General features: G+C 35.2%; 1 protein-coding gene across 1 annotated transcript in view; it reads right to left on the bottom strand.

Moving 5' to 3' along the window:
• Positions 1–20,742, bottom strand: part of LOC120634501 — a 70,164-nt gene that overhangs the window by 22,040 nt on the left and 27,382 nt on the right. Inside the window, 2 exon segments of the mRNA XM_039905159.1 lie at positions 2,285–2,542; positions 20,045–20,172. Coding sequence (XP_039761093.1) covers positions 2,285–2,542; positions 20,045–20,172 — 386 coding nt within the window.

Below are 20,742 nucleotides of genomic sequence, written 5' to 3' on the forward strand. Positions count from 1 at the left end.
TAGATCGATCAAGTTTCAACTTGGCACAAAAATAGCTTAGGTGGTAATTTTGCTGCACTTTCCGGGCTTTAGTCTCAAACTAGCGTGAGAGTATCGAAATTGCTCTTTTTTCATGAAAGATTGTTGTATGCGCCTGCCGACCATCATGCCTTTTCTGAGGCCATCCTTTAATCGCGTGAGGGTTTTAGGTAATATAGTAGAAAGCCCCAACGCTAAAAGGTTGATCAACATTTCAGTATCAATTATTCAGGTAAATAAATAAAATATATTCTCACGAGATACCGTGTTAAGTACAACTTAGACCGACTATAACGAAGCTTTTTCTATGCAATATGCTTTACTCCGGGCACGCGACACCACGTAACTTACACATAACATAACATACACTCGAAAAAATTGCTAAGGTTTACCTGGACACAGAAAAACCTATAATTCGATTTGACTCAACACGCATGGCGTCGCAAAGCCTTCTGCCAACGTCTAATATAAGTTTGGACGGCAATTTGATGACTATGAAATTGCTTAAAACATTATATATTAGACAAATTCGTACCTACTTCAAAGGATTGCCTCTTAACATAGGTACATTAGAATAAACGATGCGGAATAATTTGATTTTTGTTTAAGATGTTAAAGTTCCTAATAAAGAAATGGATATTCTTGAATTTCACCTTAGCTATTTGAACTATTGCCTACCCTTTAATAATTCAATATACCTTATAAAATCCTGTTTTAAATACTTAAAAATAACATTTTAATATACCTACGTAGTAACAAAACTTAACGTCAGTGTTCAATTGTGATACATAAAAAAACGTGTATGATAAAAAATATTGCTCTCAATAAAATTTATTATAATCAATTTAAAGTTGAAAACTTCCATAAAATAAGAAAAAAATAAATAAAAAAATATAGTATTGAAATAAAACACAGATTTAGATATATAAAAAAAATAAATATATAGTAGTGTGGGGGTAAATACTCTTATATACTCATGCTTAAGAAGTAAAGTATAAATTACATCGTGAAAACAATGACATACGTAGTAGTACTTAAATATGATAATCATACCTGAGGAAAAATTTGTTGGTGTTTTCAAAGAACTCAAAGGTTTACCGATGAGTGATACATGAGGAATGATGAACACGATTTTCCATTACCAAGCAATATTAGAAATATATCATGCTAGTGATAAATATGGTATAGGTATTTTTATGTGTTTAAATAACGGCCATTTCAATTTAAGTATACGAATAAATACTGTTTATACTTCATGGTGGTGGGAGTTAACTTACCGTTTGGAATGAAACCACAATAATTAACCAATGAAATCTTAAAACCATACAAACCTGTGTGGTGAAACCATACAAATCTGTGTGGTACCATATGTGACAATAGCACATGCTATTGCACCAAACATGAAAGGCACGCATACTAAACTATTCCTGTGTTCCGGATGCAACATTTCGTAAATATGCTCAGATAGAGATTATTTTGTCTGGTTGCATAAAAGCGATTTGTTGTTTGATCGTCTTACATAATGGTTTGTATGGAATACACACAGATTTGTAAGGTATTGCGGATAACAAGGAATTAAACTTTAGTTTTCATTATGTACCATGGACTTCCGTAACGAACGCCAGATCCTATCGAATATAATATTAATCGCACAAAATCCGTCGTTGGAACACAAAATAAACCATGGCGGATGAATGTTTGAATTTTTAGCGCAAATTGCAAAGCTTCGCGAAGATTTATGTGTTTAAGCGTCTTCCGTAAATCGCTTCTTTGGAACTAATTCTTTTACCTTACGTCGGAGGAGGGAGAGGGAAGCAGATTTCGAGATGTTTCTAAAGCTCTAAATTAACCTCTCTAAGTGTTTCACTACGCAAAGCTTTACTCATTTCTCAGTTAATATAGCCCCTCTGGGCTTTAATATCTACTAGACTAAATCCAGTTGTGAAACGTCTACTAGTGTTTTACTGGGGTTGAAATGGTTAAAACAAAGGGGTGAAATGAGATTCGGGCTCTCGGGAAGTGCTATGAAAATGAAACCACAGGGTTCCGATGACTTTGTTAAAGGGAGCTTCTAGTAATGTACAATTTTGAAGCTGTAGTGTCGAATACGATATCTATGGTTAAATTGTCTGTTGAAAGTGTACCTATGTGATTTTAAATAAATACACTTTGTAAAACTAATGTTCTTATTTTAAAAATTGGGTCATAAAGTACCTTCTGTTCTATTTTTTTTGTCACTAAACATTATTAAACTTGTGATACGTACGTTTCTCATCAATGTATCCGGGGCCGTAGACGGTCTTGGTCGCATATAACGGGTCTTCACTCCCCCCCGGTTCGTGATTCCAGCGATGATAGTGATGCCCGTGGGGTTTGTAGTGCGGACTCGCGTATCGGTGTACGTGCGTCATTATTTTGTCCGGGGCGATAAGGTTGCCGTCCTGCGTTATCGACATACCGCCAATCCATGATGACACCCCAGTGGCGTTCCGATTCGCCGTGCGTCCATCCGACATCAGCTTTACTGGAATGGCATCCGTATCTCTTAGCTGTGGGAAGCGACTGCCGGACCAAACCGCGAAGGTCTGATACAGGCGGTCGCGCAAGGCCGGCTCGGTACAACAATAATCAAAAACCCTACTAAGTTTAAAACGACAAAAAAACAACGATATCGACAAAATCACGACATACAACGGGCAAAAGTAAAATTTGCGTATCGAAATTGAGTTTGGTCTCTGGTAATATTATTTGCAAAGTCTTCCCGTTAGGCAACTTTGCTGAACTATCGTCAAAGCCAAGTCTATGCCGCGCAGTAACCATAGAGATCGTAGAAATAGAAGATGCAGAAAGAAAACATGCAATCATGCTCGTATTAAGTGGAAATCCATTTTAGACTTTCAAAGCGGGCTTTAGCCGGCCTAATTGGCTTAAATCCCTCCATTGAAAATCTAGAGTGGTTTAATTTAAGGAATAAAGGAAAATACATAGCAGAATTAAAAGCATGCGGGCATAAAGTAGGAGCATATTATTACTTGTACTCATACCTAATTATGAAGGTTTAATACAGATGCATCTATCTAAAGGATAACCTTCGTTTATAACCTACTTTAAAATATAATAAAATACTTAACGTTGTGTTCTCACAACATACAAAAAATGTAGTGAAAACCTATATATTTAAGGACTTAGTACTTATCCTTTGTATTGTTACGGAGCGTCTGTCTTTTTTAAATCTCTCATTGTACTGGTTGCGAAGAAGCTGTTTATTGTTTATGAGTTTATGATTTTCACCGTTGAGTCGTATCGAAACACTGTATTATCAGAGTAAAACAGAAACTTATCTACCTTTACTTTGAAGCATATATTTCATCTCTGATAAAAGTAACTAACTTATTCAAACACATGCTTGTTATGTTGTGTACATCAAAATTGATATTGTTAATGGATATTAATTAGTCTGCATATTTTCTGTATAAGGTGCAGAAGTCATTTGTAGGATTGAGTACATTGTTTTATAAATTGAATCCGAAAGTAATTTTTGAGCGAAGTAGTTAATAACACTTAATGATTTTCTTAATGACAAGGTTGCTTCTCTTTGGTAAAGAACAACTGCTGCAATAGAGTCTGCATTCTGAACCGATAGAGTCACTACATACAGATTTGTTGTTTCAAAAGTGCTCATAAAGCCTGCTTGAAATATGTTTGTTTTAAATTTTAGTTCAGACTAGCTGATACCCGCGACTTCGTTCGCGTGAAATAAGATATTTACTCCCGCGGGAACTCTCGTATTTCCCGGGATAAAAGGTAGCCTTTTCCATGTCAAAGGCTACATAAATGCCAAATTTCATGCAAATCTGTTCAGCTGTTTTGGCGTGATTGAGTAACAAACATCCACTCCACTCCACTTTCAAACTTTCCGCCACTTTCACATTTATAATAGTATAGTTTTATGCTAACGCAGTTCGCAAACTTTTGAGGTGTATAGGTATATCACACGGGCCGCGTTGCGGGAATACATGCCGTACAAATTAAAGTCTTACAATGTTCTCATAGCATTGCTCGCATGGAGATATTTAATTTGACGGCTATGTAACACTGTGTTACATTATGACTAAATGTTACATGTTCACGTCTAAAGTCTATTTTTCCTTACCTGTCTTATAATGCGCACAATCTTTTCGTTCATAATATCAACCCATTACTCTCCCTCTCGTGCCCTCTACAGGCTCGGGTCTTCTCTCACGTTGAGAAGGGGTAAAGGCCGTAGTCCAGGCGTCGTAGCCTTTTCGTTATTTAAACGTTTCTACTTAAATAGTTAAGAAAATAATAAACACACACTATAGGAATGTTTCTCCTTTCATTTAATTTGTTTTTTTATATTTTAAAACACTTGTTTTTTATATTATTCAAACATGCTTTGCCCTAAATGTTATGAAAAGATTGTTTTCATTATAAGACAAGTTAGAAAAAATGGAGTGTACAATATTTTCATATTTTAGTAGAGAAATTAATTAAATTGTATTCAGATAAGGTCTATTTTACTTTGGCCTTACAATGCTTCGATACTCGAAAACCAATCGTCCTCGAACGCGAAAATGTTATAATTTATAGTCCGAAATTAATAATCCATCGAATTCGGCGAATTCTTCTATCTTTTCAGAGTTATGTGCGTTGTAAGTAATTAAATATACCTAAATTGTTTTAACGATAAAACAAAGCCTGAGAGTTTTTCACTTCGCCAGCGGGCAAGCCAAACTTTCTTCGCGGAGGGCCTTAGTCCTTCTCATTCTAGAGAAGAGCTTTCTATACTCTTCACTATAGATACGGATAGCTCTAACGAATTCAATCTAAAATCTGAAGATGTTGGATTATATTGATTATTAAATTCGGATGTATGTCGGCATACTTATCTAATATTAGTAATCTATGCAATCTAAAATCTTTAGATCAGAGAATGAAGTTTAGTAGAGCCATCCTTATCAATAGGAAAGATGAAGAAAGGGATAACACAAATAAATTTTATCTTCGATCTGAAGTTTTTGGATTAGATTAATTATTTTGGGCGATAGGGAAAACGGTGGTATCCGTGTGTGCCGCTGTTTAGAATAACGCTCCTACCTTACGAAGCATAGCGAAGCGTGCAGTGCTAGAGGCGACGGAATCCGATAGACACATAGAGAGGTGCGGGGGCGGCTCACCAGGACGGGGCCGAGGGGGGCGCGGGGAGAGGAGGGCGGCGCGGAGCAGGCTGGCGGCGGCCGCACGGGTCATCAGCCGAGTCCCGTTCTCGGTGAGCAGCAGGATCGTACCGTCGGGCGCGGCGTACCGGGTGAGGGGGGGCGCCCGTGCCGCGGGTCTGCGGGGCTCGAACAGCGCGCGGACCGCTGGCGGACATTCGCCCCACGCCGCCGCTGCCCCACAACCACGTTACCAACAACTGCCGCCCCCGTGCCGAGCCGCGAATTCGGAACACACTTAATGGACTCATCTGTACTGCTATTGCCAAACTTTTCAATCTAACCCATGCTACGATCGCAACCGTTCCCATTGGCTGTTATCTCAAACACTCGTCTCCTATTGGCTTTAATATCAAATCAATAATATACCTACTACATCCGACCCATACTGTACTTTTCGATTAAAATCCATGGTATAATCGAACCGTTCCTATTTGACTGTTATCTCCGCTCATCCACGATTGGTTATAATATTCGAGCTATATATAGGTATGGTACAAATCTAGTATAATATACTAGATTTGTACCATACCATTCTTGAAGATCAAACACAAAAGGTGTCCAGTTTTTTATACGTACAATCTTAGTTTGCTTTGATAAGTTTATTTTTGACAATTGGATAAGTCTAGAAGTGAACATCAGATAGATACTTCAAATAAGTCTATAGAAGTCCCATTAAGGCGTAAATTAAAAAAAAAATTACAAACTGTTTGAGGCCCATATAGGAAAACTATTCATCGTATAACATGATTTTTGGCGAAGTAACACCTACTTACATCCAACAGGTGTGTAGGTGCATTATTTTTAAAAATAAGATATTTCATTTCTTTTAGACTAACAACAATAGATGAGATCTTCACAAATAGTTATCAGCACATCTAGATTATGCTAATCGAAGGTCTGTAGCTGCGCTTCAACTAGAGTACAGTAAACAAATAAATGTTCATAAAGTTCTTCTGCAGAACTGTTGTTTTACACGCTTTAGCAAATGACTCTTCAAACGAAACTGGACTAAGAAATACGAGGGTACCATAAATTCAGCTAATAACAAAAATTGCGATGATCACATCGCAGTATAATCTCAAGTTTCACAATACAGCCGCTAATGTTTTAGGTCATGCTAATGTAACAATCGACAAACAATGCAACATAAATCGTAATCAGGTTAGAAAATGATATAAAGAATAAAATAATGCAGTAGTCAAAGTAGACTAAACAAAATCTCAAATTTGTTTTGACGTGTATGTCACAGAAATACAGGAGTCAAAATATTAAACGTTGTCTTACGCTTACAGTGGTTGTCGATTAGATAGTGACACAGTCGATGCAAACGTCCCTTAAGAGTATTCCTTCAAAGACGAAGTAGAACGTAAGAATTAGGGTAATGTACGCCGCTGACTATGCTCTATTAGTAGCAGTCGCAGACCATTCACCGAAGGCCGAAGGTGTGAAGCCAAGAGTTGAGGTAACTGCGGGCATATGTACGGTGTGTGAGGTCAGGAGTACACTAAAAAAAAGCTCAGTGTCCGTGAAACATAAAGGATTACAGCCTTGTGTAGTTAATCTGTGATCTAATTCAATCCTAAGGCCTAGGCATCTAATTTGTGTTGAAATAATAAAAGGCACGTATACGAAAGGAACATGAAAAATAAAAGATACGGAACATAACTAATTGAACACGTTGACGGCTATTTTGTACTGAGTCTAGTACTCTTCAAAGCGTTTTATCAGTGAGGTGTTGAACATTTTGTTTTTTCATCAATAACGTTAGTTGACATGGTAGCAGGATATTTTGTGTTATTTGTTATCAATCACTGTAGGTTTTAATGTTAAGTAAAATAATGAAAACACTAGATCTAGGTGTTTGTATATATGGTGTCCCACAAGGCACAATTATAGGTACAATATTCATAATAATAGATATTGGACGATTCTAACATTTTTAAGGTGTCACATCAAGTTATATGTACCTAAGCGTAAACACTTAAAGCTAAATAATATCCAATAAATTAATAAATTAAGATTTTGAGCGAGAAACTGAACAGTTTATTACATAGTAACAAAGGAATGAAACACATATAATATATTATTAGAGTTTTTAAATATCACCACTGCAGTAAACCTAATTTCAACATTTAAGTAACAGAAAGAGCTGTTTCTCCATATTTTATTGTATAAAATTTTATATTTCTAATCCTAACAACCAAAAACTTGCGTTGTACTCGTAGTGACGTGAAAAGTAAATATTTTTAATTATTTAGAAGAACTTTATATAAAACGCCAGCTTTCGGTTATACTAAATACGACTGAGACCGATATTATTTAAATATATTAACTATCGCAGTTTGAAAGTACCATACTCAAGCTGTTTTGTTCCATAACGTAGCAACGCTACCTCCAGTTTTCCTTATCCTAAGGCTGTAGTGAACGCCACTAAGTGTTAAGGCCGCCTTTTGTATCTTAATTCTTTGTTTTATCCTGTTTTCAAGTTAATGCCTTTAACTTTCTATGTCTCACAAATGATGAGTACTAATATGTAAATTTTCAGATAGTAAAAATATGTTATCTGTATTTTTTAAGTAAAACTTCTTTAGGCGCGACGGAGTAACTCAGATTTTACCTCTGACGGAAGTAACGTCTGTGTAGTTTCCGCTATTTAAAAATAAAAATTTGGATTTGTCGTAAGTTTATGACATATATTCCACGCTTCTTCACTTATAAGCTAGCGAGTGGCAAATATCATAATCAATTACGATTATTTGTTTCCAATATTTTCAGACGGATCAATTGTGAATAGCAAAGTGAATAAAAACTCAACAGTTTCAAAAAAAATATTTTAAATGGCAAACTTTTTTGAATATCCCTAATTATACTTGTTTATTTATTTCTTTTGTAATAAATAAATTATTTATACATTTTCTGACGATTGCGACATTCTATAATATTCAAGGTTTTATTGACATGTGCTGATCTAACCTTCAGTTTTCTACTCTCAAGTCTCAATTATTCTATTTAACAAATGAAAACATTTATAAAATGTGAAACTGATATTAATTAATTTTAAATAGAATATAAATGAAATAGTGAATATTAAATGAAATGGCGGAGTCCCAGGAACATTTTACTCTTTCATCAATAAATGATAATAAAAGTTTTAAAAGTGTGTGCGTGTAAAGGTTACACGCACACACTTTTGTTTTAAAGATCATCGTCATTTCATGAGTCCGTCCCATTTTTTTTTCTTTAACTACTTAACTCCGTCTCATTTAGTTACATAAAGGGTACCTCCATCTAAAATAAAACTTCAATTGGATATCAGAAATAAGTCTTACTTCGTAGTAAATGAAGGCCGATATTTGGCTCCAATCTTAATTGAAAATTCAAAAAGGCGAGCGAAGGTAGAGTTTAATGGGTATTTTTCAAGCGGGAATATTTTTCGCTGGTAAGTTAGGAGCAATTTGAACAGTTGTGCGCTTTCCCACGTTTCCAAAGCGGCCCTGAACCGGACTCATTGTATGGCCAATGTTCTGTATGGCTTTGTTAAAACTAATGTAGTGTAGACTAGATGTGTTTACAACTAGGGCTATTGTTGAATTTTCTATGAGCTTTTTGTACCAAATGTACAATGTTTTCAAGTGTTATAGCTTAAATAGCAGTTTCTTTGTGTAAACCTATTGTGAACTACATCATTATGTATCACGCAGTAAATTAGCATATTTAAAAAAAAAGTTATACTTGGTTATTTAATAAATATCGTCGTTGTAATAACGAGAGTGGTCAATCAAACCGCGCAAAGTCTGGGTCGGCGGGCTTGTTTATTTATATTACCCACTAATGAAATAAAAGAAATACAATTCGCTGAATTTTCAAAAAGTTGTTAGCGAAATTGCCCTTCGAAAATCCTATCAACATAATCACGGTAAGAAAAGACGAAGTAACTGTGTGTCAAAGGCGAAAAAGAAATCTTCAAAAAGGTTTTTCCTTCTATAGTAGAAAGTACCCTCACCACAAAGGGCAAGGAAAGTGAATAGATTCCTTTTGTTTCTTTGCTGTATCGACTCTTGACTTTTAAATTATTATTCGATTGCATACATATCATATGTATGATATTTGATATTTGGGCTTCTAATTAAAAAATAGAAAAGACAAGTTTTTCACAGCTATTGCAAATACTGCTCCCAAACTCGTGAAATATGGAATGAAATTCTTTTATATTTACTAAAATTCGTATTTAGGTTTTCGGCTCAGAACTTTGTTTTTACAGCGCGAAGTTTTAGTTGAGGGTGAACCACTAGTCTATCAGTGGAACCGATCACGAACTTATATGGATGTGGACGTTCTTTTGTTTAGTAATCCATTTTTACTACCGATAAACTAAAGAGTTGATAACACAAACATTCGACTCCACTATTTCATAAATAGGTTACACATAAAACAATTTGTTATTTGTTGAACTTGAGCGGTTGTAAAGCTCATTTGCACAGGGTTACGGGACTGTGCGCTTTTTAAATATTTGAGTTGGAATTTGTAATATGATGTACGAAATATAACGGATTTTGGTTTTAGCGTTGGGGCTTGGCAGTCTTTAACTGGAAACAAAATTTTACATACTTTAACACAAACTCAAACATTTATCTTTCTCGTTAAGCTCAGATTCGCAAGTATCGTTCTTACTTTTTCTATTTGAATGATTAATAAAGGATTACTTAACTTTCGGTCCATGCGTATTACAAGACCTTTTTAAACACGTATTTGATGTGAAATAATTACTAAAAGCAACTACTAAGCAATTACTAAGAACTTATTAATAAAATCGACCCGTTTGTCGACACGGAAAATGGCTTGTAGACGGTCTACACCACCGCATATTAAATACTTTGTAAGTATTTATATTTTAATTATAAGTATTATTAAAATGATAATAAAAATGTAGATGATAATTTATTATTTACGAAAGAATTTTTTATGTATTTTTACTCCATATGTTTTATTAAGCCAACTATTAACTTTAAAGATTCATGTCTACCGAGCATTCCGTCTCAACTCTTTTTCTCGTATATTTTATATTTCATTAGGAATTGAACCCTTTACGATACGTCGTTGAACTGTTAACCATTAGACTAATGGGTATGTATTATGTATGGATGAAGGTAATGAAATCTTTCAATTTAATTTTCATTCAATTGAGCACGTTCGAATTAATTGAAATTTAACATTATTCTAGAGTCGTACCATTTATTTGTGAACGCGTTTGTTAAACAAACAATCTGAATGAATATTTAATTAAATGTAATATTATTACATGTTATGTTTTGTCACAAATAAAGAGAAAGATAAGAGAGAAAGAAAAACAAAAGCGGTAAAAAATAAAGTTTTCTTTTTTCAAATACTTGATGACTTACTTAGAGCGCTTAATAAACTTCCTGTATCGGTTTTTTTTATTCCTCTACACGTTAGCCCGTAACTGTAATCTCACCCGCTACCATCTTATATGAAGATGGTAGCGGGTTAACCTGTTAGGGGCATGGCATTATAAGCCCTCATCGGTTCCTACATGACATAATACCAAAGGTAATCGCTTAGCCGGCTAATTCCTCCCATCAGACCAGACCAGAAAAAATTCAGAAATTTTTAATTTCCAAATTGCCTCGCGACATCGTCTTGAAGAGAGACAACTTTGTGAACAAATCGGACCAGTAGTTTCTGAGATCATCGCGTTTTAGTTAACAAACAACAAATTCTTCAGACAAACTCTTCAGCTTTATATATCAGTATAAGATTATGCCAGGAAGGTCGTCAAAATGTCTTCGTCAGGTACCATGGCTTGCCCCAGGGCTGGATACATTTAACTTGCTAAACCGTTCCTACTTATTGAGAAGTCTCGTATAACATAGTATCTACATGTACAGGCTACATCAAATCTTATACTCAAGTCAAAGTTTATGTCGACGACACTTAACCTAAAAAGAGGCGTAAAGAGGCAGCCTAGGCACCTAGGTGACACTCGACGCAACACCTAACGTGAAGTTGAGATAAAATTCTATTTGGATTTTGTTTTTTTATTTCCTGAATGTAATATTCACCGACAACAGAACTAAGTTTTGAGCAGTTTATTAATTGCGTCAAGAAAAAAGAAAGAGACGTCAAAGGAAGTTTTTGAAGTTATATTCTTTTGGCGAATTAGGGAAAAACGGTAAGAGTAAATTTTTACGATGCGCGCGCACACCGCCTCAAAACACCGACACCATGAAGTTAGCTATAGTCAACATTTTAGTTCAAAAAAAAAGGTTTGACGGTTAACTTTCAATAATTCAAACAATACCTTTTTTCTATTTCTTATTCAATTGCCATTTTTATTTGATAGATATTATTTATAAATTTTTATTTAAAGGCAATTTTATAAGTAGTTACAGTATCTTTGTTTTAATTTTTGTAATATGGGTATTTGGCCTAAAATAAAAGCATTTGTTAGTATTTTGATTTTAGATTTTAACTAGGTAACTCGTATAACCTAACTATGGTCTATGGTTCTTGCCACAAGGTGTTGTATTTGTATTGTATTATCATAATTTGAGTTTTTCGTGGTCATGGATTTAAGGTTATTAAAAAAAAAACTATTTTTTATTTTTTCAAATGTCAAGTTCCTGTCAAGATCCTCCGAATCGGTGTCGTAACTTAGACAGCGCCTAACATTGTTAGACATCACATAAGAATTCGTGAAACGTTTTTTTACTAAGAATCAACTAAATCACTAGGCATCCGATTAAAGCGATTCTTAGATTAATTGATAACGGGCATACGATCTATAAACAGAACTAAAAGCCATAATGCTGCCAATCCACATCAGTGAAAATCAGCTGGACACAAGTTACAAGCGTGCAAAGTCACGGGTAAAATCAACCCTAACAAAGTTGAGTAAATTATTACTTTATTTTTGTAGTCAGTTCATAACGCAAAGGGTAAAAATAAGGCAAGGGATAAGTAGGAAGGCTTAGGATAGATTTACAGCATTACGGTCTTATTGGGGTCAGGCTCATCTCGAACGAGGCGGATTAGGCCTTCTCAACTTTCTTAGGGTTGATGGATCTATTGTTACAAAGTCGCTTTTTCGCTTGCTTATTTTTAAAATCAATTATTTATTTTTATATTGTAATGATATTTTCAACTCTCAACTTGACAGCCGAATGGCATAGTGAGCAGCGAGCCTGCTTTCTGAGTCCAAGGCCAACGTCCAAGGTGGGGTCGATTCCCACGAATGGAAAATGTTTTTGTGATGGCCATGAATGTTTTTCAGTGTCTGGGTGTTTATATGTATATTATAAGTATTAATGTATATCTATATATATAAAAATGTTATGTTGGTTTGTGTACGCTTCGAAAACTCAAAAAGTTCTGCACCAATCAGGCTGAAATTTTAGCATGATATTTAATACGCATCAAGAATTGATTTATTTTCAAGGATTATCTATTTATTTATTTATTTATTCAATAACAATGTGCAACAGCGAAGCGTGGCAGGGTACAGCTAGTTATTCATAAAATTATTCATTAGTTATCCTAGTATCCATAACACAAGTTACGCGTACTTTGGGGACTAGATGGCGATGTGCGTATTGTCGTAGTATATTTATTTATTTTAGACTTAGTTATTTAGCTAATTCAGTATTTGTAGTGTAAATTATTGCTTTATTTTAGAGGTCAGTTCATAACACAATGAGAGAAAACATGGCAAGGGATGAGAAGGAAGATTTCGGATAGATTTAGACCATTACGGTATTATTGGGGTCAGGCTCATTTCGAACGAGGCGGAGAAGGTCTTCTCAACTTTATTCGGGTTGATAAAACGAGGCGGAGAAGGTCTTCTCAATTTTATTCGGGTTGATGGATCTATTGTTACAAAGTCGACCTTTTATTCAGTTATTGAAGTTATACTTCTTTTGGCGCGTTAGGGAAAAATGATGAGGGTAAATTTCTGCGATGCGCGCGCACACCGTCACAAAAATCTACACCCTGAAGTTAGCTGTAAGGTTTGACAGTGTACACAGTACACTTTCAATTGTTAAAGTCTACGGGCTCATTCCGGTGATTTAATTGATTCAATTGTACAAAAATTGTAATGTTGAGTGAAACTTTGTTATCCGATAACGATTCTATTAGTGTTCCAAATTTAATTACGTTTACTTTGTCAATTTTTTTGTGATATTTAAATAAACTTAAAATAAGTAGATAATGCGTTATAATAAAACTTTCAATGTATTAAATACCTTTTTTCTATTGTTTGTGGTTTTTTTCTACAAACATAGAATAAAAAAATTTGAAAAGATTTTTATCTTGTTACGCCAAAGAAGTATAAGTTCTAACACGTGTACATAAGAACACACACGGTTTTTTTTCAAATTAAATTTTTTCTTTTTATAGATACTGTCATGATATTTTCTACTTCAATTATTCAGCTAATACAGTATCTGAAGAGTAATTTATTGCTCTTCTTAGAAGGCAGTTCATAACGCAATAGGAGAAAACATGACAAGGGATGAGAAGAAAGGTTAGAGATAGATTTCGAGAATTACGGTCTTATTGCGGTCAGGCTCATCTCGATAGAGGCAGATAAGGTCTTCTCTTTCTTAGGGTTGATTAATCTATTTTTAGAAAATCGTCTTTTTGATTGTGTATATTAAGAATTCGAATTCTAGACGAATTTATTGTTGTTTTCTTGTATTCTAATTAAAGGCCGATTGGCAATATGGGCAGCGATCCTGCTTTCTGAATGCAAAATGATTGCATGATGAAAATTAATGTTTTTCAGTGTCTGGGTGTTTATCTATATATTATGAGTATTTATGTGTATAATTCTTAAAAATTTTCATGAGTCATCTTAGTACCCTTAACAAAAGCTGCGGTTTCTTTGGGGCTACATGGCGATGTGTGTATGTCGTATTTATTTATTTAATTTAATTATATGCTCAGCTGATTTATTCACTACGGTCTTAATTCGAATTGTGAGACTTCGTGACCTACAAGAAGAGTCACTACAAATAGACACTCTCCGTATCAAAAGTGCTTATAAAGTAGGCCTACTTGAAATAAATGAATTTTGAATTTTTGAACGTTCGAAATAGCTGACGAAGACATAAGCCGATGTAAAGTTACTATTCAATTTAAGAGTCTCTAATAACTAATCTAAGAAGATAATAGATTTTTTTGTTATTATAACATCTTATTTGATTCAGTGTTTTTTTTTATACTTATGAGATTTTCCCAACAATAAATTTTACATGATCGAACTAAGATTTGTTAGCAATCTCAATTTATTTAACACTTGACTGCAATCTCACCTGGTATTAAGTGATGGTTCCGTCTTAGATTGTAACGGTTTAACCTGTTATGTTAGCGACTTTGTTATCACAAATGTAACATTTTACACAAATGTGTGACAATAAATACGATTTTTCTTTCTTTCTTTTATGGGTATGCCAGTTTTATTTAACCCGTACCCGGCCGCGGCATCTTACTGGAACCCTTAATCTAGGTTTGTAACAACCACGGCAGCAGCCTCCCAGAACAGAGGAGAAAATTCTGAAATTATAGATTCCGCAAATTGACCTTTCCGGGGATTGAACCTGCAACCTGCCTCTTATAAGACCAAAACGATGACCACCGCGCCATGGAGTTCGTCAAACTATTAATCTATTATCTTAACTAAAGAAGGTTCATAAAGCAAAAGTTAAAATAAGAAGTAGGTAAGCTTAAATGGATTTGCAGCATTAAGATGTTATTGGGTTCGGCATCATATCGAACGTAGCGGATTAGGACCTCTCTACTTTCTTAGGGTTGGATATTGGATCTTTAGTAATAAAGTCGCAAGTTTATTCAATTATTTTGTACTCGTATTTTATTTAAGAAAGGATTGCGGTTATGTGAGACGGTCACCACGTCACATAGGGATAAAAAACGTCGATATATATTGTATCAATAAATAGGTTGTCTACCTGGCTGATAGGTATCAGCCATCTACAGTCATCTTAGTACCCTTAACAAAAGCTGCGGTTTCTTTGGGGCTACATGGCGATGTGTGTATTGTCGTATTTATTTATTTAATTTAATTATATGCTCAGCTGATTTATTCACTACGGTCTTAATTCGAATTGTGAGACTTCGTGACCTACAAGAAGAGTCACTACAAATAGACACTCTCCGTATCAAAAGTGCTTATAAAGTAGGCCTACTTGAAATAAATGAATTTTGAATTTTGAACGTTCGAAATAGCTGACGAAGACATAAGCCGATGTAAAGTTACTATTCAATTTAAGAGTCTCTAATAACTAATCTCTAATATAAGAAAGGAGAATTAATAATAAATGAATAAACAAATATACTACGACAATACACACATTGTCACCTAGCCCCAAAGTAAGCGTAGCTTGTGTTATGGGTACTAAGATAGCTGATGAATATTATTATTTACACATAAATACTTATAATATACAGATAAACACCCAGACACTGAAATAAATTATGTTCAATATCAAACATTTTCCAGTTGTGGGAATCGAACCCACGAACTTGGGCTCAGCAGGGTCGCTGCCCACTGCGCCACTCAGCCGTCAAGAAATACTTGAATGATGTAGCATTAGAAAATAAAAAAGTACTAGGTATGGTACGTATTTGTACTAGTGTCCAGAACTTGGTTAAAACTTATTGCACGCACTCATATGCAATTAAATGTTATGACCGCATTTATCCACTTAAAGGTATTTAACACCGAACAGCTGTGAGCATGCTAAGTTACATGTTACTGAAGAAAAATTTACTTAGGTCACGCCACCTTACATATTTTAATTGGCTCGATACTTCGATATGGAGGTAGGACATGCAGGCGAAATTATGGGTTACGGCCATTTTTGGTAGGAATTAAAAGTTTTTTTTTGTTTCATTGCTTAGAAATATATTTTTAACTTTATTCAAGTAAAATAAAGACTTGAATTGTACTAAAACAATCAAAATTTATTTCTTTACAATAAACTGTACGACGATTCTAAACACACTCTCGTCTATGCCACTATAAACTTAGTCCAATGTTGTTTTTGTTATCACCATTTCATTTCTTGACAACCTCCCTGGCGCAACGATGACTGGTTGTGAATTAAATAGGAGGTCCCGGGTTTGATTTCCGGCAGGGCCAATTTGGTAATTTATATTGTTGGTCTGGTGGGAGGCTTTGTCCGTGGCTAGTTACCGATTTAGTGTTCCGGTGCGATGTCACGTAGTACTCGATTATTGGCGTACTCCCTGACAGGTAAGCCCGCTAACATCTTAGACTGCATCATCACTTACCACCAGGTGAGATTGCAATCAAGACCTAACCAAAAAAAAGCATTGTGTCTAATTAAAACTATTTAAAATCATATACTCACGATTTTTTTAACGTATACATAATCGGCTATACCTACTATTAAATATTTTTTAGGAAAATCTAATCAATATTTTTTTGCATGAGTGGCAACCCTAAGGAAAACATAAAATTTGTGGTCAAAAGTTTACTGGAAAAGCGGTCACGTTAAATGAAATATTAAATTTGTGGTCAGCGGAAAAGTCAGATACTTTTTGCAGCACGTAAAATCTGTTTTATCATATTAGTGTCGTAGTTAGCGAATTAATCTGGGGCAATATAACTAACTTTTTCATTTAATTGTTTTTTTAACCCCCGACGCAAAAACAACGGACTGTTATAAGCTTGACGTGTTTTGTGTGTGTGTGTGTGTATGTGTGTTTGTGTGTCCGTGGCATTTTATTATCGTTGAACATCGTAAGCCACTTTAATCTATCCGATCTACTCTAACTCGAAGCAATATTCAAAATAATAGAAGTTTACTACACCAGTTATAAACCAATTTTAAAAATAATTTCTCGACATAGAATACTTTATACACTCGTAATTTTTTAAATCACAGTACTTAAGGGATTTTTATAAATTCGACAAAAAATGCGGATGAAATTACGAGCAAATAGTTATATGTATGGCTATAATATAATTTGAATTAACTTCATTGCACAACCGAAAATAAACGGTTCACAAAACGCGGACTTAATCCTTAGTAATTTTTTTACCAGTCTACCTTAGGACGTGAGAGAAAAACGAGTGAGGGTGTGGCCAAAAACTTTAGGAAGTAAAGTAAAAAAAAATATGAATGGAAAGAAATATTTACAAATATACTAAAACTATATAAAACAAAGTAGGTTACTACTTTTTATATATGATTCATAAAGTCATAAGAGCTAATTAAATTCTCAGCTTTTTCTCAGCGATGGTAAGGTTGAGTGCATTCATAATGTCTTTGATCTGTACAAATAAATAAAACTGAAGTGGTTCTCTGTGATTTTGAAATGATTGCCCCTTGACAATCTGTTCTAGTGATTTGAACGATGTATATAACGCAAATAACAAGCCTTCATAGCCTAGTGTTTGCGGCTACAGCCTAACCGGGAAGCGAATTCTATCCCCGTAATCTCTAACTTTTCGCAGCTATGTTAAGTATTTTTTTATTTAAGCAATAAGAATCGAACTTGCGGTGCTAACGGTGACGGAAAATATAAAATATCGGACCTAAATGGGGGATGAAAATTTGTATAAAATCCTTCATTTATTTTTCAAGGTAATTTCATGAAACTTTGATTTTAGGTTTACGTTTAAAAAAAAAAAATCTCGTTTCACATATTTTAAAAATTGCCAAAGGCTTCAAATAAGGGATGAAAATTTATATGAAAGTTTCTGATTTTTTTATGTAATTTGCGTTCATCTATTTCTATTAGCGGCAAGACATTTTTTTAAACTCTTGTAGTTAAAATTTACCAAAACAAAATTTTAACTTAACGTAAGCGAAGCCGCGGGCAAGAGCTAGTTAAAATATAAAAATGATGATAAAAAATCTCAGTTCTCGGCATTAATAAACCATGCCGTACGGTGAGGGCAGAGCAGAATACAGATGTCACCAACGATCGATCAAGTGAATATAACTGAAAACGGGCAGCAGCGTCTTCTGTTCTAGTCCTACCATCTACTGCGATCACCGATCCTATAAATATGTATGATGTTTGCTGTATGATCCAAATCTGGGATTATGGGATTTGATAATAATTGTTAAAGCCCACCAACCCACAAAGAACTAGCGTGGTGGATACTCTAGATGAGAGCGGAGGCCAATGCCCAGCAGTTATTAATTGGTTCAGGATGATGATCCAATCAAATCAAATCAGCCAGGGAAATGATATTGATAAATAAATAGGAATTAAGCGGTGAGCAATTAAAGTTGAAAACAAACCTAGTTTCTGTAATAAAGTACCTAATTGTAGGTACATATAGTTAATTATCCGATATCGGCAGCCTTATTAATTAATATACGGTCTCAGCGGGATTTCTCACCATGAATCAAACTTTCCTCTATATTGAATCAACTTGCTTTATTGGATGCGATATTACCTACTTTGCCACTGACTTTATATTGGAGTGGACGTGAAAAGAATTCTATAGACACAAAAATATATCCGCTGGTCTATTTATGATACTGATGATGCAGTCTAAGATAGCGGGCTAACATGTTAGGGTATGGCAGTTGTAATCAAACCATAATCCATTAACACATCGGTTGACCTTGTTTGTTTCGGTTTCTATGCGGCAGCGTACCGGAACGATTGTGGGCCAAAGCCTTCCATCTGACCAGACCAGAAAAAATTCGGAACTTATAAATTCCCAAATAACCCCTACCGGACATCGAACCTGGGTCTTCTCACTTATAAGACCACAGCGCTGACCATTGCGCCAAGAAAGTCAGCATAGGTTCTGTAAATTCTGTTTTTGAACTTGCAATAATTAATATTTGCACCTGTCGGTATAAAACATCCAGGGAACTAACCTACTGAATCTTATTAATAATCGTGGCATAACGTCAGATTACTTATGGAGTGTTTTTACGTTCTGAGATTTAAAAGTTGGTGTCAGTTGAAGTACGCCTTATTTATTTAATTGAACAATATTATTGGTCCGTAATAGTTCGTGAATACTCATACAGATGGCGCTGTTTTTTTTTTGTCTCGAATTATAAAAACATGTTTTTGCAGGAATGCATCTATACATTTATATCCTTGTATTTAATTAATTAATGTTTTACTTTTCATAAACGAGTAATACAAAAAAACGCCTGGTACCTACTTATGTTTGTATTCGAAGTTCTAATTTATATATATAAATGAAAGTTGTGTTAGTTACACCATTTATAACTCAAGAACGGCTGGACCAATTTTTATGATATTTGATTTTTTGGATTTCTGTTAGTTCGGAATAGGATAATAAATATTTAAATATAACATTCATCAAAAAAAAAAGATCCGCGGTACGAAGTACGCCGTGAGAGCTAGTAAACAATAAAATTAATCGAAATGCTGCTACTCACGTACTCGTATGTAAATATAATACTAGATGTGCCACGCGGCTTCGCCCGCGTAATTTTGGGAGGCAGCGTACTTAGTTATATATGAGATTTTGAGATTTTTTCACAAACATTTTTTAATCTTAGGTAATTTTTTTTTTAATGAAAATTATACTATATTATTTCTAATAAATACCTCCTAGAATATGTATAAAAAGTTTCATGGAGATCGGTTTCGTAGTTTTTGCGTTAAAGCATAACAAACAAACTTACATTGACATTTATAATATTAGTAGGGATAGTGGTGAAATAAAAACAGTTTCTCGCTCAAAACCCTTAGCACATGTAGCGGTAGGTAGCACTTACCGACACAGGGGTTGTGGTTGACTACGGCGAAGATACGGTCGCAGCGTTTCTTCATGTGTGTGTTGGGGCAGATACAGCCGAAGAGTGGGGACAGGCGGAGTCCGGCCCAGGCTTCGCGGCAAGATTCCCTGGAACAAACAGGCACGAGATTGACATCCTTCAGTTAGTTGTAGAGCTTTATGTAACAGAGCTCATCCGGGGAAATGATAACGCCATGCTTATTTCTGCGGCCAAGCAGCATTGTTGCAATGCTGTGTTTCGCTCTGAAAGGCTAGGCTGCCGGTCTCGCGCTGTTGGTGCCATACCAAACTTCGAGGTCTGGTTGTCAAGGAAAAGTGGAAATGTAACCTTTAGACTGACTCAGGTACTCACCGGGCATGGTTGTTTCGGGGAGTACCTGTGTCGGATTGGTTGTGAGGCGACACAAAAATGTCACCAAGAAGGAGGCTGCTGAGCGAGATCGAGAGCGAGCCAATCCTGCTCGGAGAAGACAGCGCCCGAGAGCTGGTGCTAACAACGCTCGTTCACCTGCTCAATAGTTCCAGACGAAGAAACATCAGGGTCGAGAACGGTCTGACACCATCACCTCTACAAAGTGACGTACCTACAGGAAATCGGGAATCGTAAATCTTCCCGGGACGAGCTATAAGCGTTGTGCAAGGGAGGCACCGGTGCGTTCCTAAGAGATCCCGGAGCCT

This window comes from Pararge aegeria, chromosome 24 (assembly GCF_905163445.1).
Source record: "Pararge aegeria chromosome 24, ilParAegt1.1, whole genome shotgun sequence".
NCBI lineage: Eukaryota > Metazoa > Arthropoda > Insecta > Lepidoptera > Nymphalidae > Pararge > Pararge aegeria.